Source organism: Equus przewalskii, chromosome 1 (genome assembly GCF_037783145.1).
Source record: "Equus przewalskii isolate Varuska chromosome 1, EquPr2, whole genome shotgun sequence".
NCBI lineage: Eukaryota > Metazoa > Chordata > Mammalia > Perissodactyla > Equidae > Equus > Equus przewalskii.
In genome coordinates, this window is record NC_091831.1 from 153,561,523 (window position 1) to 153,586,823 (window position 25,301).

The 25,301-nt window shown below is 42.2% G+C and overlaps 1 protein-coding gene across 3 annotated transcripts in view; it reads left to right on the forward strand.

Moving 5' to 3' along the window:
* Positions 1 to 25,301, forward strand: part of SCG5 (secretogranin V) — a 54,719-nt gene that overhangs the window by 23,299 nt on the left and 6,119 nt on the right. For 2 of the 3 annotated variants that reach the window (XM_070626137.1, XM_070626128.1), the window contains 2 exons: positions 16,227 to 16,376; positions 20,258 to 20,370. In XM_070626137.1, the coding sequence (XP_070482238.1) occupies positions 16,227 to 16,376; positions 20,258 to 20,370 (263 nt within the window). The remainder of the gene's footprint in view (positions 1 to 16,226; positions 16,377 to 20,257; positions 20,371 to 25,301) is intronic. The other variant, XM_070626141.1, reaches the window with a different exon arrangement.

Below are 25,301 nucleotides of genomic sequence, written 5' to 3' on the forward strand. Positions count from 1 at the left end.
ATGATTGCATCGGCATTAGCTCCTATATTTAAAAAAAAAAAAAGTCTGGTTTTTGCCGCTTTCTGAAAGATAACACAGAGACAGAGATAAATCTGGGTGAGGAAGAGAGTTACTTTAGTGGAGGGTGTTTTCGTTATTTCATTTTTTATTGCTGCGTTTAGTTTTATTGAATCCCCGTGGGGAAGTGGGGAGTCAGAACTGTGGGGTTGTAAGTCCCTTTAGGTAAAACCAAATACCGTTCGTGTCTTATCAAAAATTTCCCGTTCCGTTGGCAGGAGAAATGACTGAGTCCTCAGTCTCATCCAAAACTCATTTCGTTTTTCATGGCAGTTTTACTGTCATTCGGAAACAAGCCTCCTGGAACGTGAAAGCTCGAAGGGGCATTAAACCTTCGGAGGGTTTACGGCGTCTCCTTGAAGTGCAGTGTGGATGGTCCCGAGCCAGCGGTTTGAGGAGTGGCCGGTCACTTCTGATGTCATAACCAATCCCATCACTCTTGTGTCCCTCCCTGTGTTGAATCATGGATTTCAAACATCCTCAAAAGCTCTTCCCTGGTAATTCCAAAACTCTTAACAAATCAATCCTAAGAGAAAATAAACAAAGATGCAGAGGAGCAGAAGGATATTTAGGATATGGTTTTAATTAAAATTTTTAAGTTTTCCTTCTCAAAATCTTGTATAAGCCATTAAATATGAAAAAACAAGCCTCTGAGTAGGGAAGCAGTCAAGGCCAATACCATTAGAGATTTTGAGTTATATAAGAAGCAAATAGTTTATTTGTTTTTCTTCTTATTAACACCAAGGGAATCCGGTCATGGCTGTAGCTTTAAAATGCTGGCTGGCTGTCTATTGCATTAGGCATACATGGGGAGTTAGCGTATAAGATGCACATACCGTCCTCCAGCAGCCTGTGAGACAGGGAACCTGCCTGCTGGCGTATAGCTTCGAGTCAAGGGACCACAAAAGAAGCACGTCTAGTGTACACTCTCAAACTGCCCGAGGGAGGTTGGTGGCATCTGGATGCTTGCCTGCAGCCTAGTTACCTCGAGATGGTCTGGTTTGTCAATTATCCAGGTCCTTTATCTCCATTCCGCTGTGCTGGCCCTGCGGCTGTTTCTCTGTTTATTGACACCTGAATCCAAGGGGCAAGAATCGAACCTTTATTAAGTGCAATGTTCGTACCAGTGAATCTTCTCAATGGAGTATTCTTATCACCCCTGTTTTTCAGAGGAGGAAAACGAATATTCAAAGAGGTAAGATAACTTGTCCAGGATCATGTAAGTTCTTAAGTATAGGGCTCATGCATTGTAGAATGACAGCCACTTAGTATTTGCAAAAAGCCTTACAAGGGAAGCTAGCCTGGTGGCACAGCAGTTCAGTTCGCACGTTTGTTCCACTTCCAAGGCCCAGGGTTCACCGGTTCGGATCCCAGGTGTGGACATGGCACTGCTTGTCAAGCCATTGCTGTGGCAGGCTTCCCACATAAAATAGAGGAAGATAGGCATGGATGTTAGCTCAGGGCCAGTCTTCCTCAGCAAAAAGAGGAGGATTGGCGGTGGATGTTAGCTCAGGGCTAATTTTCCTAAAAAGAAAAAGTCTCCCTAGGACTATTTTATTTTATTTTATCCTCATACCAATTCCTTAAGATTGGCATTATTGTATCCTCATTTTACAGACGAGGGCGTACAACTGGTATGATGGCGCCAAGATTCAGACTCAAGCAGTTGGAGTGTAGAGTTGGCACTTCTGCTCTCCAGGCCAGACCTCTTCCATGTACCTGAGCAGTCCAGCCACGTGTGGCCACTAGACAATTGAAATATGGCTCGTTTGAATTGCAGTGTGCTCTAAGTATAAACTACACACCAGATTTTGAAGGCAGTATGAGAAAAAGAATACAAAATATCTAATCAGTCTTTTTTTTTTTTTTTTGAGGAAGATTAGCCCTGAGCTAACATCTGCTGCCAATCCTCCTCTTTTTGCTGAGGAAGACTGGCCCTGAGCTAACATCCGTGCCCATCTTCCTCTGTTTTATATGTGGGATGCCTACCACAGCATGGCTTTTGCCATGTCCGCACCCAGGATCCGAACTGGTGAACCCTGGGCCGCTGAAACGGAACGTGTGAACTTAACCGCTGCACCACTGGGCCGGCCCCTAATCAGTCATTTTTATATTGATTACATGTTGAAATGATAATAATTTGGATATATTGGGATAAATAAATTATTAAACTTAATTTCACCTGTTTCTTTTTTGAAATGAGGCTGCTAGACAGTTAAGAATTAACTCTGTGGCTCACATTATATTTCTATCAGATAGCACTGCTACGTACTGACCCAAGTGAGGAGAGACTGTGAGATGTATTCAAGCCAACATTGTTTCTCAGCAGTAGTGCTGGTTAAACTTTTGGTTGGTGGAGAGGTTGAAGCCATTTAAAAATTTTTTTTTAAATTATTTTTAAAAGTCATGTTTAAATGTAAGTCTGGGTTCATTTATGAATTTGAATTGTGCTTTTTCACCACCATTACCATTTGTGGGTCTGAAAGATTGCCATTTGTAAGGTTCTAAAGAAACAGGTGAGTTATCATTTCGCTGTCCACATGGAGTGCTATCTGGGTGCATATTGCCAGATGCCCCTCTTCTGGACTCCATGCTGTGAGTTGCTTACCAATTTCCACACAGCTTTGTGATGTCCACCTTCGTGTCTCCCCCAACATGCCGTGGGGCCAGTGCTCCAGGTGTGGTGCCTGGCACTTAGCTGACAATCAATAAGTATCTAAGTGTTTTGTGTTGTTTTGGATGTTGTTTTATTCTTTTTAAAAATTATTGATGGACGTTTAGTTTTTTCCTATTTTTTGGCTATTGTGTATAACGTTGCTATGAACATTGTCTACAAGTTTTTGTGTGGGTGTATGTTTTAATTTGTCTTGGATAGATACCTAGGCATGGAATTGCTGGTTCATATAATGATTTAACTGTTTGAGGATCTGCCAGACTGTTTTCCAAAGTGGCTGCAACATCGTACATTCCCACTGGCAGCATACGAGGATGTTGTGTTGTTCTTATTTGGTTTTTTTTTTTGGTGAGTAAGATTGGCCCTGAGCTAACATCTCTGCCAATCTTCCTCTTTTTGCTTGAGGAAGATTGTCACTGAGCTAACATCTGTGGCCATCTTCCTCTGTTTTGTATGTGGGATGCTGACACAGCATAGCTTGAAGAGCGGTGTGTAGGTCTGTGCCCAGGATCTGAACACAGGGCTGCCGAAGCTGAGCGCACAAACTTAACCACTATGCCACTGGGCCAGTCCCTTATTCTTAATAACTATTGCCAGGCAGATACATGGATATGAAAGGAAGAAGTTGGGATTATTCAAGTGAGACAGAAAAACTATAGGCCAGAAAAACCATACCAAAGATTTGCAGAAGATTTTAGTCTGAGCGTCGTCGAGTCCCCCCGACTCCCTACCAACTCGCCCTCTGCTTGCCCTCCCTCCCAAGGCTGGAATTTTAAAAAAGGAAAATAGAAAAAGGTAGGAACTGCTAGAAACTCAGAAACAGAAAAGAATGTCCTCCATAGAGACCACTGTTTGCTTGTCTAAAACAAATGTTTATGCCTGCACGTTATAGAAGACACGTATTTACACCAGCTTTGGATGGAGAAAGGGAAGTCAGGGATGGCTAATTACGCAGGTACTGATTTGTAAGCCCAAGTGAGAACGTTCTTTGTCAGGGCCCGAAGGCCTTCCCTGACCCAAATAGAGTCCCCTTGTCTTAATCTACAGACGAGTAGCGGGCGCTGCCATATGAGATCATTGCATTCCCAAGCCATGTGCCCCTAGTCTGGGCTCGGCTGCTGCTCCCATGGCTAGTGCAGAACCTCAGAAAGAAGACTCTTGACCTCAAGCCGGCTGACAGAAGTGGGCTGTGGGCTGGCATAGCGCTGCAGTGCCCTGCACCTCCCGGCTCCATCCCATCCAGAATGGGTGAATCGTGGCCTCTGCCACCCTTATTCACACACGTTCCCAATGACCTGCTTCTCCTGTAAAGCCCAGGCTGGCTGGGAAAGTTCGGCCTCAACAGAAACCATCCAAGAGCTTTGAGTCTGGGGCAGAGGATCACCTCCATCATTGCAGTGTCCTGGACATCCATCATTGCAGTGTCTTGGTGTCTTTGTCATCTATTGGCTCACCCATTCATTGCATCCCCATTTTCTGGCCTTCTACAGATCTCCTGTATTTTCTTTTGTGTTGGAAACTCTCTCCTTGGATGCTTGATCACTAATTATGAGCCTCCTAGCCATTTGCTTGGCTCGGGTTTGGCCTATGATGTCCTACTTACGTTGATGTCTACCGGCCCACCAGGATCATCACTGCCATTGCCCTTTCTTCTTACATGGGAACCTGGTGTGTCCTGGTTGTCTCTCTAGCTGGTACATGATGGAGCATGGATGTCCTGTTAGTGAAGTCACCATTTTAAGTTATAATAATTATCCAGGAAATTCTCTGAGGTGCAAATATCTTATACAGGAGCGGAGTACCACATGCTAACTAGTACTCATTATCATGTTGGTAGAGAACGTTACCCAAAGGAATGACACACAGGACTTGTCACGTCTTGGAGGACAGAGAAGTAGGGTCCAGGCTCTGGATGAAGGACATCATCCGTAAGTGAAGTTTCAGAAAGGAAGATGAAGTTGGGAGCTTTACGTCATTGGAGACAGCAGGACTCTAGATGGAATCAGTTGCTAGAAGGCCCAAAGTCATATTTTGACTTTTTTACAGTTTTCCCCACATCCTCACCTAATCCCAACCCCCAGCACAATTTCTTTTATATGTCACGTTATGTTTTCAAGAATAGTTGATACCTCAACTTAAGCTCTACTCAGTTGTCATAGAATTTCAGCAAGAATCATAGAATAAAGATTTTAAAGGACCCCAAATGAGCCTTAACCTCTGTACAGAAATGTACTTGTCTTCCATACAAATTGCTGAGTAGAGACTTCATTTCAGGCAGCGAATAAAGTTATATGAAGGGGCCAAAAGTGCTACTGCAAATTGCCTATTAAGATGACTTTTTCAAAAGCCTGCAAAATTCACAGCCATCCTAAAAATGCCTCATTTTAAAATTAATGCATTTTATTTTAACTTTGGCTTTTGGGTGTATGCATTGGGGAGGGGGAGGGCTCGTGGTGGCTGCAGGAAGATTAGTTAAATTCACAGAATAAAATGTGAACTTTTGCAAATGAGTAAACAGCCAAAACAAACACCACTCTGGAAAAAATACACATTTTCGTCTTTTGAAAAGCAAACAATGCCTAAGCAAAATACCTTAAAAGTGAACTAAAAAGCTTTTCTAAAATAAACAACTCTGCTTGTGATCCTAAATTGGGACCATATGTAGATGGGAAAGCTACAGACGCAGGACACTTCGGCTCTGAGTTTCTCCCTTTACTGTTTGCGTGCCTCCGAGTAGATGATGATGTTGTTGCCCCTGGTCCCGAAGGAGCCTGAGTTTTTTAGATCCTAGTATGAGGGGGGAAGCAGCAGAAGAAAGAAAGCGAATGAAAACAAATGCCAAGACAAAATATCTGAACAATGAGTTTTATTTTGCTTATCTGCCAGCAGACTCAACTCAATTCAGATCTCTCCTGCACGCATAGAATGGTGCCGGTGAAGTGCGGTGTGTTGGCCAAAGATGCAGGCCATGTGGGGAAATCCTTGAGAGGGACCAGGCTCGCACTCAGAGCATTAGGATCATTCTAGCAAACGGCCTGAACCAAACCCCTGCCCTGGGGCAAATCAATGAATAAGCCAATTCAGCATAGATAGAATCATTGCTTTGTTTTTCTCAATTACCAAATGCTGTGTGCTTTGGGGTCACTTGTCATGGGTTTAGAGAATGTGGATATTGCAACATAAGTCCTCACCATTCTAAACAGCTTAAACTAAATTCTCTTACTAGGGAGGTGGAGAGTTGAGGCCATAACATCCATCTCTGATTGTAAACGATCATGTGCTCATTTTCTCATTCTAGGATACATATTTCTCTTCCCCCATGGGGCTCACGGTCTCTCCTACTAAACTGGTACTTAGACATCAGAGGTGTGATTATGTGGATGTGTTCTGTCCCCTATAACTGGATGGCAAATCCTGGAGAGAAGGATTATGCTGCCTCGGTGGGGATGAGAGATGCCTGCCCCAAAAAATGAGTAGGTTAAGTCCAAGTGTTAACTTAATTATTTAATTTTAAGTGGATAAGGAGGCACTGCTGTTAATAAAAAGTTCAAACATTTTGAGCCCCTGTTGCTCATTACCCCAAATACAGGACTGTGATCACCAGAAGGAAAAATATGTAGGATCATTAATTTGTGCTCTGTTAATTGTGCTGTTAGGAAATGTTGACTGGATAATAAAGTTAGTTAATATTTGTTGAGTGCTGACTACATACTAGCCACCGAGCTGAGCATTTTACTTGATCCTCCCATAAGCATACTATCCCCAAGTTACAGAGGAGGAAATTGAGGTCCAGAGAGGCTGGATATTATGAAATACGTGGCAGAATGTGAACTTGAACCCAGAGCCCTAACAACAGGAAGCTATAAAAGATTCTTAGTATAAAAGGTGATGTTCTGTCTGTGGGTCCACAGTAAATGAAAATTAGTTGCTTTCAAAACTGTGTTTGAATTTTAGGACTCTCATTTCTCACCAGGAATCTAGGCAACAAAGGTCTTAATGCGCAAAGTTAGTTTTGAGGATGGACATGTGCAGAAAATACTCTTAATTCTTTTCATTTCTTTCTTTTAGCCCACTTAAATTACTTGGCTTGAAGGAAGCAGAAACATGGGCGTTAGACATCTAAAATGTTAAAATTTCACTGTTAAGTTTGGCCATGTCTTTCAGGTGTTTTTGCCCTCCCCATTAATAAGGGCTAATTTATCTTTCTCTGGCTCTTTCTCCTTGCTTCTGTCTTCTTTGCTCCAGGGGAGACAGTAAGCATAGTGCAATGGCCTGATTGCTAAAGAAGGAGAAACCCAAGGCAGGGATTGTACAGAAGGTGACAGAATTGTCCTCTGATCTTTGGGAAGTGATTGCTTTTTGTAACAGTGTATGTTTACTTCAAGTTATGGAAAAACCCAGAACTTGCAGGGCAAGCCAGACCTTCCTCAGTAAGGCCTTCAGGGATTCCTGGGGCGGGGGGGGAGCTCCTCTTCGTCCGCCATGTCCACCCCGTGCTGCGCGATGACCATGACCTGCCTCATCCCCTTTCATATCTGCTCTGCAGCCTCTGAAACCACATGTCAGATGCCTTGTCTGCTCCATTTTACTTTCACCTGCTCTTGGCTCTGGGGGGCCCTTTTCCATCCCCACTTTTTTCCTCATTCCTTCAGGTGCTCTCTCCTCTGAGCCTTCGCTCTCTATCAGGAGTCTGAGGGAAAACGCCAAGGGAGGCAGCTTCGGCTGGAATAGCCAGCCTATCTGACTGCTTCAGTCTCCCAGCCCGTTAACAAAAGAAACACTGGTCATCGCTTTATAAATGATGTATCGAGTTGTGCTGGAGGAATGAAGGCCGAGCCCACAGTGTATTTTTAGAGTCTGCTGTTTGTGGTAACTTAAGTGAAAACTGCTGGATCCTTTCCCTTTGGTTGAATGGCTGGTATTCAGGAGAGTGTGCCCGCTCCCTGCCAGACTCTCCTCTGGAACTCCCTTTTTATGAGGTGGGTGACTGGCCCCTTGGCACCCGGCTGCCCTGCCACAATTCTCCTTTATTGCCCATGTAACTGATGTCCAGTTACATGGTTCTACGGGCTGCCCCAGTGTGGGGCTCTGGGCGGGGGTGACGGTATGGATGAGACTCTGCGGCTGCGAGCTTGTCAGGGTGTTACCAAACTGTGAGGCAGAGCCTGCAGGGCAGGGGCTGTGTCTCTGCTCTGAACCTTCTGGTATGAGGTGGACACTCAGACACAAAGAAGCCACAGTAGCGAGGACCACAGCTGGCTCCCCATCTCAGTGTCATTCATCTGGTGCCTGACTATGGTAGGAAGTTGACCTCCCTGGTCACTGACCCTTTGGGTCCTCAGAGTGAGCTGGAAAATACAAGACAGTTCCCTTTTATTCTGACAGGCCATTCTATCAACTATTGCTCTGGAGCTAGAGCTAATCTTTGGAAGATGAAAACCCACTGTAAAGGGTATGGATGGGCTGCATAAGGCTCCTTGGGTGCTCTCCTGGTGCCCTTGTGGAGTGGAAACAGTGCTGAGATCCCCTTCTCCAAATAGCACCTACTTGCTGAGTGGCTTTAGGCAAGTAACCATCTTCCAGGACTTGCTTTTTCACTTATAATTACTGATGCGGGGTCGGTGAGCCGAGGAGTCGAGAGAAAGATTTCTTGGACTCTCAAGATCTGGCAGTAGTGCTCTTTTATTTAGAGAATAGTGTGGAATAGCATGGGGACGGGGCCCATGGGCAGTCAGAGCTTCTGCTGCCCCCGCTGGCATGGGGACAGGACCCATGGGCAGGCAGAGCTGGTGCGTGGGGACAGGACCCACGGGCAGTCAGAGCTCCTGCTGCTGCCCCGAGTTGAGGGTTAGGGCTAAATTTAAGGCATAGGTATGTGAGTCATCTCTTTACGAAGACAAAGGAAAGAACATGAAAAAGTTAAAATGGTGTCAGTGCAGGTGGGGTCTGGTCATTGGGTGATCCCATGACTTTTAGACAAGAATCAAATTGGATTAAATAAAGGTTAGAAAGGTTAGAAGCCACCATCCTAAATCAGTTACATGAGATTACCAGACAGCAACCAACTTAAGTTCTTGCCTCTGGCATTAAGAGTTTCTAGAGATAAGGCCCTTCTTCCTGGCACAGAGAGGGAGGCATCTTTACAGATAGAGGTTTCCCTTAGAAATGTAAATCTTTCCCAACAAAGGGACAAGCAAGCAAATTCCACTCCTTGGAGCCTGCTTCTCATCTGTAGTTTTAAAAGTAACCAGCCTAAAAGTCCTCATCATAAACCGTTTTAAAATTAAGCAGCCTAAAAATCCTCATCAATTACGAGTAGTAATTCTTGTCTGACTGGCCACACCACAACATTTTTAGCAAAGATACAAAAGTACTTTGAAACTATGGAAACCATAATATTACAAAAAGGTCAGGGGAGTGGCGCAGGCCCCTGTTTATTTGCTTCATTTCTGACCGACTTTAACTTCTATCAAAACTGCTCCTCCCCCCCTTCTCCCCCCCCCACCCCCCCGCCCGCCATGAGGGGCTCTGGCATGACAGTGTGATCCGCTCAGGCTCCGTGAAGGACATCGCTGCACTGGGACGATTTACCGTCATGAGGGACGTCCTCACCTCTCTGTGCCAGGAAGAAGGGCCTTATCTCTAGATAAGGTTTGAATGAGAAAGGGTTCTGCAGGATCCTTTTGTTGTGAAATGTCAGGGAGTGCCTCTATAATTAGAATAAAAGCTTAAAAAAAACCTTCAATAAAAGGACTTCAATGGTAGCTATAGCTGCTTTCTCTGAAATCTCAAGTGACTTTAAAAAAGCCTCTCAGGAGCCACACTGGGTGTCACAAGCTCCGTGAACCAAGATCGTCACGCCAGGGTCTCTCTCTGAGTTAATTTAATCATACGTATCACTAATTTGAATAAGTCTGGCTCTGCCATGTTCCAGCCCTTTGCTACTGTAGCTGGGTTTGTAGACCAACAGCATCACTTCACCTGGGATGATCTTCACCTTGTTAGAAATGCAGAGCCTCAGGCCCCACCCCTCACCTATTGAAGCAGAATCTACATTTTGCCGTGATCCGCACATGGTTCGTGTGTGCTGTAAAGCAAATTAGAAGACAGGACTTGGCAGGGCCTGGGCACACTCTCCACTTATTTATTTGTGAACTGTACTTCATTATGGAAAGGATGGGGGATGACCAGGATTAATAGTTTACAGGGAAGGAGGAAACAGAACTTGAAAAGCTATAGCACCCGGGACCATTTAATATAGTTGTATTTGCTGTTCACACTTTAATACTCTGGAGACACACTGCCGCAGTACTGTATAGTCATCGATAGTCCCAATAGTAGTCCCAGATGATCATCAAGAGGTAAAGTCATACTTCAAAGCTGCTGTTTAAAGTATTTACCTAAAATTCATAGTAAAATATGTGGAGTGCTATGGCTGTGATGGAAACACATAAATAAAGCATCATCACAGGATAGAATTAATTAATTGCCTGAAATAATTTTAAAGCTGTAGCGAAAGATCCTGTCTTTACCAATGGCATTATTTTCCCAAATCAGGGAGCCTCCAAATTTTGGAAACCTCATGGACTCTGACTCATCTCTCTCTCGTGTGATGTTTGAAACCTCTCTTTTTTCTACTCATATTGAGGCCATCCTAACCCCAATCCTTGTTGCTTCTGCCTTGAGTTTCAGCAATAGCCTTATAGCAGGCTTTCTTAACTTCCCTCTAATCTACCTTTGTACTGTGGTCTGCAGAAGACACTTGAATACAGTGGATCTGGGGTAGAGGGTATTGGAATTTTTTTTTTAACTCCACAAATGATTCTGATAAGCACCCTTATGTGGGAACAAGAATTTTAAACTGTTGCTAGATTAATGTTCTACAGGAAATCCAATTATTACATCCCTTCCTAGAAAGCTTTGGTTGCTACTTAATACTTAATACTCTATCAATTCATACTTTTCTGTTTGGCATTGGCCTTCTCCCCTCCCATCCAGCTCCTCCCTTCCCCAACAGTGCTCATCCCTGATGCTCAAACACCCCATGCTCACACCTACCTCTGTGCCCTCACTTGGGGTTTTTCCTTTGCCACATGTAAGGATGGATCCTGTCTTTCATGATTCAACTCAAGTGTCACCTCTTGCATGGAAGTTTCCCTGGCAGGTTCCCTGTTTCCTGAATTTCTACGTCATTTATAGTCTGTACCATAATGAATTATATCTTATCGTGTACCACAGGATTATTGTGTTAGTCTCGAATAATTAACTAGAATGAACAACCACCTAGAGAGCAGGAGCCACGTCTTTCACATTTATATCTTCTACAACACCTAACAGTCATTGGTAGGTTGCTTCCTGCAGGAAGTCCTCTATGTCTTAGATCTGGGTTAGGTATTTCTTCTCTGTACACCTGTGAAGCCAGCCCTGGTGGTCTAATGGTTAAGATTTAGGGCTCTCACTGCCACGGTCCAGGGTTCATTTCCCAGTCAGGGAACCATACAGCCCGCCTGTCAGTTGTCATACTGTGGCGGCTGCATGCTGTGTTGCTGAAAGCTATGCCACCGGTATTTCAAATACCAGCAGGGTCATCCATGGTGGACAGGTTTCATTGGAGCTTCCAGATTAGACAGACCAGGAAGAAGGACCTGGCCACCCACTTCCAAAAACACTGGCCATGAAAACTCTATGAATAACAGGGGAGCAGTGTCTGATAGAGCGCCAGAAGGTTAGAGGATGGCACAAAAAGACCGGGCAGGGTTCTGCTCTGCTGTACACAGGGTCTCCTGTACACAGGGTCACTAGGAGTCAGAATCGACTCAACGACACTAACAACAAACACACCTGTGACATCTTGCTGTATGCCAATTACATTACCAGTGCAACACAACTCTGTGTTTTAAGTGTGTGTCTTTGTGTATCCCCTATAAGCAGCAAACTGTATGAGAGCATGGCCCACATTTTTCTGGTTCATCATTGACCCTCTTGCACTTAGTCCAGGTCTCAATATGTAGTATGTGCTCAGTACATATTTTTTAAACCAACTGAATAATTAATGATTTAAAAGTATATGTTTGCTTGCAACTGGGACAAATGGACCAAATAGCATCCTTAGCACCATAACATTTTGATTGATTTGGCTTCAGGAATAACAGATCAGCATAATTTAAACATTGTAATGAACCAGATAACTAGCGTTTGGTTGTGTACCCAACTATATCATTTTCAAATTATCTTCTGTACGTGGTTACTTTTCTTGTCTATAAAATTCAAGCCTCTGGAGAGCAAAGGATAGCATTTTTACTTCCACATATTTCCTACAGTTCCTCCCTCAGTGAGTGTTTCTTGATTTGATGTCATTCGATGTAGTTTTAAAAGAGCCAGTGTTGGGGGAAGGAATGTCCACCCAACAACAGCCTTATGTCTGTAGTGTGCTGGAACCAGCTGTACTGCTTGTGAAAGCCAACTTAAATTTTCAGGGATTTTGTGAGAGCGTTCGTAAATATAGTCTTAATAAAAATTAAATTATAGTAATTTACAATTAAATAAATTATGTTAAAATGACAGCAATCAATACTCAAAACTCATCACTTCCTAATTATGTTACTACATTTTACTATTATCTATGCTCTTGAGGTTATTCATGCCCATTATATATCTGTTTGTTGGAAATTCTATATAATGGTGTGCTATCGAGCGTCAATTTCCAATCCCCTCTTCAGTGATGTCACTTTGGAAATTTGAAGTGAGCCATGGAAATTGGCTAATGCTACAAATCAGGGTTTGATTTACCGTTTTCTTTTTTTTATTATCTAGACTTAAGAAAATGATGGGGAAAATGCAGGTTATACATAATGCAAATTAAACTCAAAAGTATTCATGTCTATAGCTATGACACTATAAATAGCAACAAAAAATTTGAGGAAGCATTCTTCCAGTATTCAAAAACTATTACCCAATTCAACAAAGAAGTCACTCACATAAATTCTAGCATATATCTTTGTTTCATCATTAAGATAAATGAAAATACCAACCAATGTTCATGTTGAAACCACTTTATCGTCAATGGTAACCATAGGTTGGCCACACACTCAAGAGTTAAGCAAAAACCAGTGAGAGTATCCTGTGAGAATCAACCTGCTATATGGAATTTACAGCAAAGAGTGAGGAATATTTTAATATTATGTACTTGAAAATTCTGTGCTACATATCTTGTATAACAGTAGAATTTATAATAAAGTCAAGTATGTACGTAAAAAATTAAATAAAAAATAAAAGAGCCAGTGTTATAATGTATCTGCCTGGTGCTAAACATCTGTTGCTACTAACAAGTGTTGCATTCATGTTAATGGCACCGGTGCATGGAGGTAAGCAGAGCCTTGGCAGGCCTTCCATAAAGGAAACTGTGTTTTCTTCCTTCGTTAATTACTAATGGAGCATTAAGACATGCCGTCTCCCTGAAGCCAAGTTGGATAATTCCTGGCACTTAGGGTGCATTCCAAAGTTGAGACATGTATTGACACACCAGAGAGTATGCCCTAGGGCAAGCTCAGCAGTGGCTGTAGTGCCAAGATTGTACAAAGCTTCCAATATATCGATACCGAGTGTTCTGATCTGTGTGTTTACCTTTTGCGGGTCTTGGGTTAACGTGGGATAATAAATAGGAATCCTTAGGATGTCTCTGAAAGCAGAGTGTGAATTGGACAAACCATCAGAAAGATACAGAAAGGTTAAAAATAAAAGGATGATCGAAGATTTACCAAAAGCAAACAACAGAATGGGAGTGGCAATGCTAAGAGAAGAAATATGAATCAAAGTATGATTTGTCAATTAATTTTTTACTTAACAGCCAATTAATAACACAAGGAAAATGAGGAACTTATACTCTTGGACATGCCAACTAGCATAGCCTCAAAATGCAAAAGCAAAAACAGTAAGAATTCAAGAGATTGACAGACACTTATTGCTAGTAATATATTTTGACATATAGCCATCAGATTATGATAGATCAAACAGATAACATATGAATAAGGAAAGAAAAAGAATATAATTAAGAATATTGAATATTTTGCTATATGTAGATGTTTATGGGTTATATAAAAATATGCCTTATTTTAAATATTTACATGGAAAATTTACAAAACAGTACTTTTTTAATGCAGAAATTTTGTAGGCTACTTGCTCTCTTCACAAAGCAATGAAATATAATGTAAAGGTAAACCAACAACCCAGCCACTTAGTGGTGTCTATATTTGAGGACTACAGGAATTTGGAATTAATGAAGATAAGATTATCCTTTTAAAGATAAACTTTAATCAAACATAATAAATTAAGACTGAGTAATACAAAGTCACTTCAAAGAGTCAGTATAATTCCCAGGACACTAAGATCTAGCCTTGATCCTAATGAATGTATTAGTATTTCCAAAGGAAAAAAATGTGTCAATCCAAAGGGGAGATGGTTCTACCAAAAAATTAAAAAAAGAAACCCCAGTGTCAGAAGGTGCACCTTGGCAGTCAGTGCTCATCTAGGGGAGAAAGGAGCCTCCTCCAGCTGCACTTAAATAATACGACCTGTGGCAAGACCATCCATCTCATGGAGGTGGACGTGTGGAGTCATTTTAGCCTGATTTTGGTTCTAATTTCACTTACACCGAGGCGCCTTTTGATTTTGATTTGGCCCTTCGGGTATGGGTCTATGTACAGGGAGATTGTGCATTAAGGCAGCTGGGAGTGTGGGGCCTCTGTGTCCCAATAAAGCTAGTAAATAGAAATTCATTCCAAGAAATGGTCTGCTCTAGTGCTGGAAGAGTAGGATTCCCGAACCTTACAGGGTAGTAAGGCTACAAGAAAAGGAAGAGTCCAGAAATGGATGTGTATTGGGATAGCTAAGTAAGGCGAGTTACACAATGTAAGTTGTTCTTATCTACTGCTGTGCGTTGGCACTTAGAGCAGGTTTGGGGACATGGGGGCACTTAAATATTTGTTGGAGGAATGAAATAAGGGGAGAAGGACAGAATTAAGAAATGCTGATGGGATAAATAGGTTAACTATTTTACATTCACTAAAACACCCAGCATATGGATTAAAAGTTAATTTTAAAAATAGAAAAACCCAATTGTTGGTAGTACTGCTGAAGAGGCAACAATTTTGTAAGTTTAGAAGGATGAGATGAAATCACAAAGGAGAATAATAGCAACAAGTCTGACTACATAAATATTACAAACTTATGTTAGCAAAATATTATAATAATATCCAGAATTCACAGTAAGACAGCTTGGGAAAATGTGTGCAGGAAGTGTGACAGCCAAAGGTCTGATATCTTTGTTATGTAAAATGTTCATACAAATTGATAAGATTTGATTGATAAAATTCTAAGAGCATGAACAGACAACTCACAAAAAAAGAAATTAGAACTAGTAAATAAACACCTGGAAAAATATTTGAGCTGGTAATCAAAGACATTCAAAATAAAACAGTAATTTTTCTAAAAACCTTTTAAATTAGCAAGGAAAACATCAGCGTTTATTTTACTAAACCCAATGTTGGTAAGGATGTTGTGAAATGGTATTCTTATATTCTGTTGATGATATTTTATAATTTGGTACCTCCTTTTTGGAAAACAATTTGACAATGTAATGTAAACAGCCAGAAAAATGTTTAGAGCCTTTGACCCAGTGATTTGACTTCTGGGAATCTGTCCTGAGGAAAATTAATCCAAAGTATGGAAAAAATTAAATGCCTAAGAGTAAATTGGGAAACATTAAATGTCCTACAATAGTAAAATGATTAATATGTCACAATAGAGCCTCTGGGTAGAGAAGTGCATAGCCATTTATACTTATGGGAATAGAGACCATGCAGCCACATGGGAAGATGCTTGTGCTTAATATTAAGTGAAAAATGAATAAGCATTTGTACGTAAAAAGACATGCAGAGGAGCAAAGGTTGGAGTAAATGTACCAAATTTTAAGTGGCTCATCTAGTATGGAAGGAGGATAGTGACTTTTTTTCTTTATCTACCTTTTGGGCGTTATGTATTATTCTACCTATTCTCATGGGACGCCAATTGCCTCTCTTCTCTTCCCCCACCTTCCCTCTCCCCACCCCCAAGCTCCATGCCCAGCTTCCAAAGCCCTACCCATCTATGTCAGTGCCACTCAAATTCCAGCTCGTCCAAGAAGCCCTCTCCATCCTATCAGCCAAGGACACTCTCCCCTTACTATGCTCCCATAATGCCATGTTAACATGTCTATTATGGCGCTTATGTAACGTGCCTTATGTGGAAATGATAGACATGCTGTATGTGTCTGTTTCCACAACTAAGTTCTTAAACCCCTAGAGGGCAGGAATTGGTTGATTTCTTTTTCTCTCCCACAGCATAGAGCACAGTGTTTTGCCTGTATGGTATGCCTGAATAAATATTTTTATTTAAATAAATAAATAGTTGGAAAGGAATTTAACTACGCTGAAATGAACGGCTTCTGCTTCCCGGGCAGGTGGAGCGCACGAAGGCCTGCAGCACTTGGGTCCTTTCGGCAACATCCCAAACATCGTTGCAGAGTTGACTGGTGACAACATTCCTAAGGACTTCAGTGAAGATCAGGGCTACCCAGACCCTCCAAATCCCTGTCCCATTGGAAAAACAGGTAACGGACATGCGCTTGGGTTCCCATGGAAGGTAGAGGCTTTGGGAGGAAATTAAAAATTCTAACATCAGCTATAAATATTCCAAGAAATAGTATTTCTAGTCCGATGAGCCCCTATGTACTTGTAAATAGATTGGAAAGGGAAGTTTCCTCTAGAACCCTTGGTGAGTTCTGGTGTTCAGATGCACCCACATAGGACTCCCTTGCCAAGGCTTTACCTTCTGTCTCTCTCCGTCTTTGGGAATTGATGCTCTTTTCTGCACTTGCTACTTTTTTCATAAAAAGGGAGACAGATTTTCTTTTTTCCCTCTTCTATGATACAACTGCTGCCCATTTTTAGCGTCTTTGGAACTTACTATGTATTTCGTGGATTATCCATGCCCATCTGTTTTCCTTACTTCTCTTGACAATCAACATTTCGACTATGTCACAGTTAGCATTTATCCTGAAATATTTCTTTGGGGCCCAGAAGGTGGAATTAAAGAGAAGGGGTCCAGTAAGGTAAAAAGCTGGCTAAAGAAGAAGGTTGAAGCATTCCTTGTGACTCCTGTATCTCTCCCACTTTCCTACCCCTAATGGCAAGGAGAATGAATGGTGAGTGGGCTACCCTTATGTTGGACTTTGAGCAGCTTACCTTGCTGGTTAAAAGCAGTAAGTCTAGACTCAGGCTACCTGAATTCAAAATCAAGGTCAAGATATGTGACCTTGAATGAGTTAATTAACCGCTTTGCACCTCAGTTTCCTCATTTTCAAAATGGGGGGTGTTGTGGCAATTAAATGAACTTATCCATGCGAAGCACTTGACAAAGCACCTAGCACACAGTAAGGACTCATTAAATGGCTTCCTGATTATAATTAGCCTTGCCACTAGCAAATAATGTAACTCTCACCTTGGGCTTGGGCTAGCTTCTAGCACCAAAGTAGTCTTTTTCCCCAAACCTAATAATAATAAAAGTTAGTAGTTATTATCCCTACTTTATGGAAACTGAAGCTTAGAGAGTAAACCCAAGGTTATCTCTGTAGTAAGTAGCTGAACCAAACTCAGATGCAGGTCTACCTAATTCAGGACCATGTACTCAACCCCCATGACATATCACCCTGCTTTGAAAATTGAGAGAGTATTGACCCCTCAGCTTTTCTTAAGCACAATGCAGGCTGTCTCTGAAAGAGGCTCTCTCTCAAAGATATTTCTCCTTTCATTTAGGGTGAGGTCTCTATTTCCTATGGGGCACAGAACCTCCATCCTGGGATAGAACAACCATAGTACTTGGATGTGGCCAAGCCAATGTGGGGATGCTGGCCCAAGACTGCAAGAAAACCTGAGACACTGCTCACAGCCAATCACTTCAGCCACATTCTACTTGCTTGTAGGGTTTGGGTAGAGTAGGAAGAGAGACCAGTTCAAAGTCTGAAGAGCGACAGTCTCCATGGGGATTTGGTTAAATTGATTAGATATCGTATAGTACAGTGTTTCTTAAAGTGTGGTCCCAGGACCAGCAGCATCAGCATTTGCTGGAAACTTGTTGGAAATGCCAATTTTCAGGCCCTACCCCAGACCTATTGAATAAGAAACTCTGGGGGTAGGACCCAGAAATCTGCATTCTAACCGGCTTTCCATGTGCTTCTGATGCATACTAAAGTTTCAGAACCAATGTTGTAGGAGAATGGAAAGAATGCCAGGGTTTGAACCAAGAGATCTGACTTCTCACCTTAATGACAGTATGTCAGTTTCCTTCCCTGGCCTTCAGTTTCTTCATCTGTAAAATGAAGACATAGTGCTTTAAAAAACATATAATGTAGTTCTGGGTTATCCTGAAAAAAGAAAACTGTGAGTCTATGCAATTAAGCACTACTTCTGTGCACTTAGGAGCTCTAAGTCAAAAGTAATCAAGGCAGGCTGATAGAGTTGGATAAAATTACAACTCCCAGACCCCTTCTTGTCACAGATTGTCTGCCATTTCCTTTGCTGTCTTTCCACTAAGCTAACATATTTCTCATTCTTTGTTCTACCATAATTTGCCTTCTGAAAAGGAAATCACAAGCTAAATTTAGCCATTATTTGTAAGAAATTGCTTGAAATCTTCCTCACTGAGAATCATCGCACCGCACAGTTGAGCAATCCGAGAATAAAACCTTGACTTCCCCTCCCGTGCCATGCTATCCTCTGATTCATGGCCCACTCACCCTGGGCAGAGCAACAGAACTCAGAGTCCATCCTCAGGGAGAGGATGTGAGTTCCAGAGCACATTTTCAAGCCCCTAAGATACCTTCGGTTCCCAGAGCGAGGCTTTATCTCTGCATCTCAGTCTGGGCCCACTCAAAGGTACTTGAGAACAATTATGAGAAGGTTGTAAAGCTGCCATATGCAGACTGCCTGACCTCTCTTGAGTTGCCATTGCTTTCCTACATGGTAATTGCCATAGATGAAGAAGTTAGATAAATAGTCCAGTGAAAAGTGGAGAGCCACATTAGAGTCACATTAGGGCTTCGTTCAGAATGCTAATGACTTCCACACGAGCTGCCTGCTGCTGAGAGCAGAGGGGCTGGATGCTTAAAGCTGCTGGAAGGCTTCAGAGCAGTCTCAAGAGGCTAGACTACCTGGCTGATTGTATTAGACCCCTTCTAGCATTGACTTTGATGCCTCATTATCCCTTTGAAAAGGGACTCTCTTTCCTCCACCTAGCCCTGCACAAAATTCATAATCCCTCCCCTGCCCCCCTTTTAAAGCTGTTGTCTAAAGCACATCAGAAACAGGAACAAATGACTCATTTTCAGAGCCTCTTGTCCAGTAATGATAGGGTGTAGGTAAAAGCAGCAGCCGAGAGGGATAACCTTTCTTGGGTTTGAATGAAAGACATGCTTTATTTCAAAGAGTAGTCTTGGTGTGAACTGTCATTTAAAGAGAGATGGTGGGAAGAGAAGTAAAACATAGAGCAGATCTGTTACATGCCAGATGCTCTATGTGTGACCATCTCTGTTCCTCACAGCTATCCTGTAAGGTAAGGATTTGATTATTCCCAGCTCACAGATAAATGGACTTAGAGAGACTAAGTTAGCTTTCCCAAGAAACTAAACCCAACTATCACTATGAGCTAGGATTTGAACCCTGAGCTCTGGTCTGTCTGACTCCAAGCTTACCCTGTTACCACTGTAACACACAACATCCGGTACTGTCTAGTGATTATTATTGTTCTTGTGTAATGTGCTTTCATTTATAAGCTGAAACTGTTTCTAAAGAGCTCATCCAAGAGAAAACAGAGTGAGTCATGTGGAGTGAAAGTATATTAGTGAAGGAAATAATTGCTGTTTGATAGACAAAAAATTATAATGGCTTATCACAACAGAAGTTTACTTCTCACTCATGTGAAGTCCTGCCAGAGGTGGGTGAGAGTGTGGTGGGGGTGGATGGTTCAGCATCCCAGACTGCCATCTTTCATCTTTACACTTGACATCCACAGTTGCCGTGATCGGCAACATGTAGCAAGCAGAATAACAGATGCGGGTGGGGTCGGGGGGGGAGAGGGGATCATATAGGAGGTTTTTATGGGCCAAGCCTGGAAGTGGAATACATCACTTCTGCCCACATTCCATTGACCCAAACTCAGGCATATGACTCCACCTGATTGCAAAGCAAAGCTGGGAAATTAGCTGTGTGCCGAGGGAGAAAGGGAAGTGGGTTTGGTGAGCAGCCAACCAGTCTCTGCCACAGGTTGGAGGAGGAGTGAGAGTTTGGGAAGAGCAAAGCCCAGAGGGAAAGTGGCTTAGAGGGACTGATGTGAATAGATTCTGACCTTTGGCCATCTAGTTGTTTTTAATAAGTTAACTCTTAGAATAACGATAAATGCCTTGGCCATACCTCAAAAACCTTTTGCTGTTTGCAGTAGATGATGGATGTCTAGAAAACACCCCTGACACAGCAGAGTTCAGTCGAGAATTCCAGTTGCACCAGCACCTTTTTGATCCAGAGCATGACTATCCAGGCTTGGGCAAGTGGGTAAGTCCACTCTTAATTACTTGTGGATTTTACACTCTGGTACTCTTAAGCTACTGATGGCAGAGATGAGCAAGATGGGTAGAGAGAGAGAAGAAACATTGTTTAGAAGCTGCTTTTTCAGAAATCTTTGGTTGAGAGGACTTTAAGTAATTACATTCCAAACTGCACTCATATGTCTAGGGTGCAATATACCAACCCACCCGAAGAGTCAGTGACTTCAGCTGATCTCATCAGCTATAGTCTCCAGAGGCTTCTACTTTGGTCTGCTCCACAGCCTGTGTCATAACACGTCTTAAAGTCTCACCAGTGTTTCATGCAGCTTTTATAGGAAGTAAATGATTTTTCTTAAAAAAAGGATACTGAGAAAATTTGCAAATTTTATCTCTAGCCTGAGAGAGATGATCTCTGAAGAACCAAGAAAAAATGATGCCAGAAGCTTAGGGCTTTAAAAAACATAGAGTGTTTTGCATACAAAATCCCCAAACATGTAGCAGTGAACTTGCTGTCAATACCAGGCAAGGGTCTATAACTGTCGGTTAAGGAAATTGTTTATAAGCGCTTGGAAAGAGAAGTCATAACCATTTGGCATAGGTTTGCTCAAAACAAGTTTTGTCAATCTAATTGTATTCGTCTACTTGCCAGCATTATTCATCTACTTGCCAGTTTGATGAGGGAAATGAAGAGAGCATGGTGCCTTTGGACTTCGGCAAAGTGTTTGATGAGATCTTTCACGATCTCCTATTGGAAGAGGTGGAGAGATACAGCCTAGGCAAGAGAACATCACCAAAAGGGAGCTTATTAAATAGTCTGTGTCAGTAGGGAGAGAGATTTCACATGGTAGCCTACATGTCTTAGCGCCACTCCGCTCCACAGTTTTATAATGTTTGCAATAAAAAGTATAGAACATGTACTTACCAGATTCTCGAAGGATGACACAGAGTTGGAAGGAATAACACTGAATAAGAGTTAGGATTCAAGAAGATCCCAACAGGCTGGAACAATGAGTCAAACAAAATCACAACTGAATGGGGATATGTCTGTGTTCCTGTGGTTGGGCCTATGTAATCAAAAGCTGGAGTCATGTGATAAAAGTGGAAAAATACTAGTAAGTGTTAATTCACGGATAAATAGGTGGTCAATACATCTGTAGAATGAGTGAATGAGCAGAATTCCGAACTGCTGAAGCCCTTCTAAAGCCATTGATCCCTTCTCAGCTCATTACTGGCAGCTGACCTTGCTTCCTGCTTTATTGGGAATAATGTGGTCTCAGGAACAAACTCTCTCCCTCCCTTTCACACTGTTTTAGAGAGAGTCCCTCCCCATTAATGACCACTTTCATTTTCCCATCATCTTACCTTAACATTGCACTGAGGTGATTCCCTCAGTTCAACATGCATACATTTCCCATCTTCAAAGAACAAAGCAACAACACCCTCTAAGTTAATTTTGCTTCCTCCAATATGCATTATTCTATTTCTCTTCTTTTTCATCAGCGGTTCTGTTAGGGAGAATTGATTTGTGGAGCCATTTTAAAGCATACTGGTAGAATTTAAACATGTTGAGTTACATAGGCAAATATCTGTAGGTTCTTGAATAGGAGACTGAAATCCTGAAAGTCTTCTATTAAAGAAGTTATCCTGGTGGTATACGGAAGGATGAAATAGAGAGAGAAGATAATAAAGGCAGGAAAAAATATAGGAAGTAACTGCATTTATGAAGGCTGTGAACATAGTGAATTCAGGAATCTCACCAACGTGATGAGAATCCAAGACATTTCAAAGAGGGCCAGAGAACTGCTTAGAATTGATATATGGCATAAATATAACATGAAGAAGAAGAAGAAGAGATATGTCAGGTTTATATGAAATGGATGACGTGAACTTTTCCTCTGAGGGAATTTTAAAAAGAAAGGAAAGAAGACAAGAGGGAGACAGGAAGGAGCGAAGGGAGCAGAAAGAGGATGGGAAAGAGTAGAAGATCACAGAGAAGCACTGGGCAAAAGTATTGCCAAACGGGAGCAAGGGCCATGTTCAAGAATGAGCAAATAGAAGATGTTGAGCCTGCTTCATTCCAGGTGCTGTGCTGGGTGATCGATAGACAGTAGTCATCAAGATGTGCTACTGGTCTTCAGTAAGCTTACTTTGAGATGAAGTGCATGAAAATAAAAGGAACCGAGCTTTGCACTGTTCAGCTTCATGTTCTAGCTATAGCATGAGCATCAGGTGCAATTACTGGGAAAGATGGAAGATAAGGGTAGAGGAAGATCCCGTACTGAGGACTCCCATGGCCCATTGTGCCACAGCCATCGAGGAAGTCAAAGGTGCTAGAAAGGGCAGCAGTGAAGTCTAAGGTGAAAAGGTGCCTTGCATAACTGGTAGGCTGGAAATGAGCAAGAGGAAGCAAGAGGGAGACTGAGAAAAGTCTGAGTGAGGGCAGAGAGCCCAGGTGAAGAAGCGGGAGAGACGGAAACTTCTTTCTTGCCAACTTTCCTAGCCTCTCCTTGAAAACCTTTGCAGAATTCTTTCACCAAGTTCACTGAGTCCCAACACTCCAGTAAGAGATGAACCACCACCCCTCATTCTCTTTGCTTCCATCTCTAAATACTGATTTGTTTTCTCTCAGTCACTCCCATTCTTCATCTACATCATAGCTAAAGACTGGAAATTAGGACTATTAAAGATCAATGACCAAAACAAAGTTTACACACCTTTTATCATCTGTAATTATGTCTTTGTTTAACCTTAAGTTTCCTTCTTGTATTTTCTCATTACCACCCAGCAGTAAAACATGATTTGCTTGACCTTCGCATGGAAGTGTGAATTGAGTGTGTCTTGCTTTTCCTAGATGGGGTCCACCAGCCTTCCTCAGTGATTATGTAGAATGATGGTCTCAAGCTTATCTTAAGCTCAACCATCCTTTAAGTTAACAAAGTACTTATCTTTCACAAGAGAACCACACACAAGACCCTGACTCCTTATTTGCTAATAATGGCTCCCTGTTTTTGACATTGGCTGGAGCTCAGCTGGGTCTTTAGCAGTGGTTCCTACATTACAAATATCAGCGTCTGTCTTGTTTCCTGCATTTCTCTCTCTTTGTCAGTGCATCAAGACACATTTATTAAATGCACATCATATGCCTCCCAGGCCCTCTGTTAGCTGATGGGAATACAAAGATGGATGATAATACATAATAATTGTATGTTATAATATGATAGTAAATAGTACTATTTATTGAGCACATACTGTGTGTCAGACACTATGCTAAATACTTTACAAGAATTATCTCGTTCAGTCTGCCCATCCCCATCACTTTCATTTTACAGATGAGAAAATGCAGGCTTAGGGAGTTTGAACAGCCTGCCCGACCCCACAGAGCTGACGATCGGCAGAGCTAGGATTTGAACCAGATCACCTGACTCCAGGAATTCTTTAAAAACTGGATAAATTCCATATCTCTTCCTGGCTCATTGCTCATGTCCTGTACAGCGGTCCTCTTGAGTCCTATGTAGGACTGGTTGCCTTTCAGACAATGTGTGTGCCCACAGCATTGAGTGGCTGTACCCAAAGGCCGGCTGCTGTAAATGTCAGTCACCCACCTCCTGCACACATTAATTGCTGAGTGTTACTCACTTAGCAAAAAGTTCTCTCCAAAAGCAAATGTTTCTCCTTTCCAAGTGCTTTTCACACCTTTTCCTCAGCAGCTGGGGTGATTAGAGGCTCTTCTTTAAAGTGAAGCCACTGATCATGGCCAGAGCCTGAGCTATGGGAGGAATGAGAAACATGGACCCTCTCTGCCTTTCTGTATCTTTCATGATCTCAACGTGTCTGAAGAGTTGAATGCCCCTCTGTTTGAGTTTGTCTCCTGTTGCCCTGTGATCAGACTTGAGTTATGCTTTTCTGATAGGGTCTTCTTAGTACTTCACACATGATGCTGGTTTGTCCCAGAATTGGTGGTGACTTGGTTAGAGTGGTGTCTGCCAGGTTTCTCCAGTGTAAAATTACTATTTTTCCCTTTGAAGTTAATAATTACTCTGTAAGGAGATACTTCACCCCATGTACATATCCTGTCCCCATTAAACTTTCAACCAACTATTTTAGAATCCATTGATGATACTCACCAGAATCAATTTTAATTATAGCAGTTGTAAAATGGTGATTTTTTTTAACTCTATTATTCTTTCTGCATTTGTTGGTTGGCTTTCTAGTCTAAGCAAGGATTTCCCATGCTCCCCCATTTATTTATTTTTTGCTTTTTACATTTGTTTATTTATCATCAATATGGATTCATTGATTCCTCTTATTATTTATTTTGGTGTTGAAACTGTCCTTGATTTAGCCAGTGGGAGTCTGCAAGCTGGCTTTCCTTTCCTTTTGACATGTGTCCTATCATTGTTTGAGCACTTCCTTACTTTCTGGCCCAATCAGATATTTCAGCTTCATTCATCCTTGTACTTTCTCAGCCCTAGCCCTGGAATCAGACACTTCTCCAAGAAGCCTCCCTGGTTCCATTTAGGAATGGAATTTGAAACCAAGATCTGGGCAGTTGTCCAAAATCTTGATGGCACAATGGAAAGCCCTTTTTATGAACTCGAACCTGCTACTCACATGGAAAACAGGCTCACTGCTCTCCCCTCCCCATCCCATCTATAAGGAATGGGTGTCAGGAGAGGGGGCTTGTTTCTTCTCGTTCACTGTGTATACTTCTTTTACCCACACTATGCCTGCCAATCCCTGCCTTTAAATCCATACAAAGCAGAGCTAATGGGGAATGCCCCTGCCACTTCCACCACTTTCATGCAGGGGTAGGGAAGTAGCATCCTGCTAAGCCTAACCCTCTCTCTTAGGGGAACACAGGGACCATCTTTGAAAGGAAGACTTGCCAGAGTCTTGCATGTCCTTTTTTTTTTGGTGACGCAGACTGGCCCTGAGCTA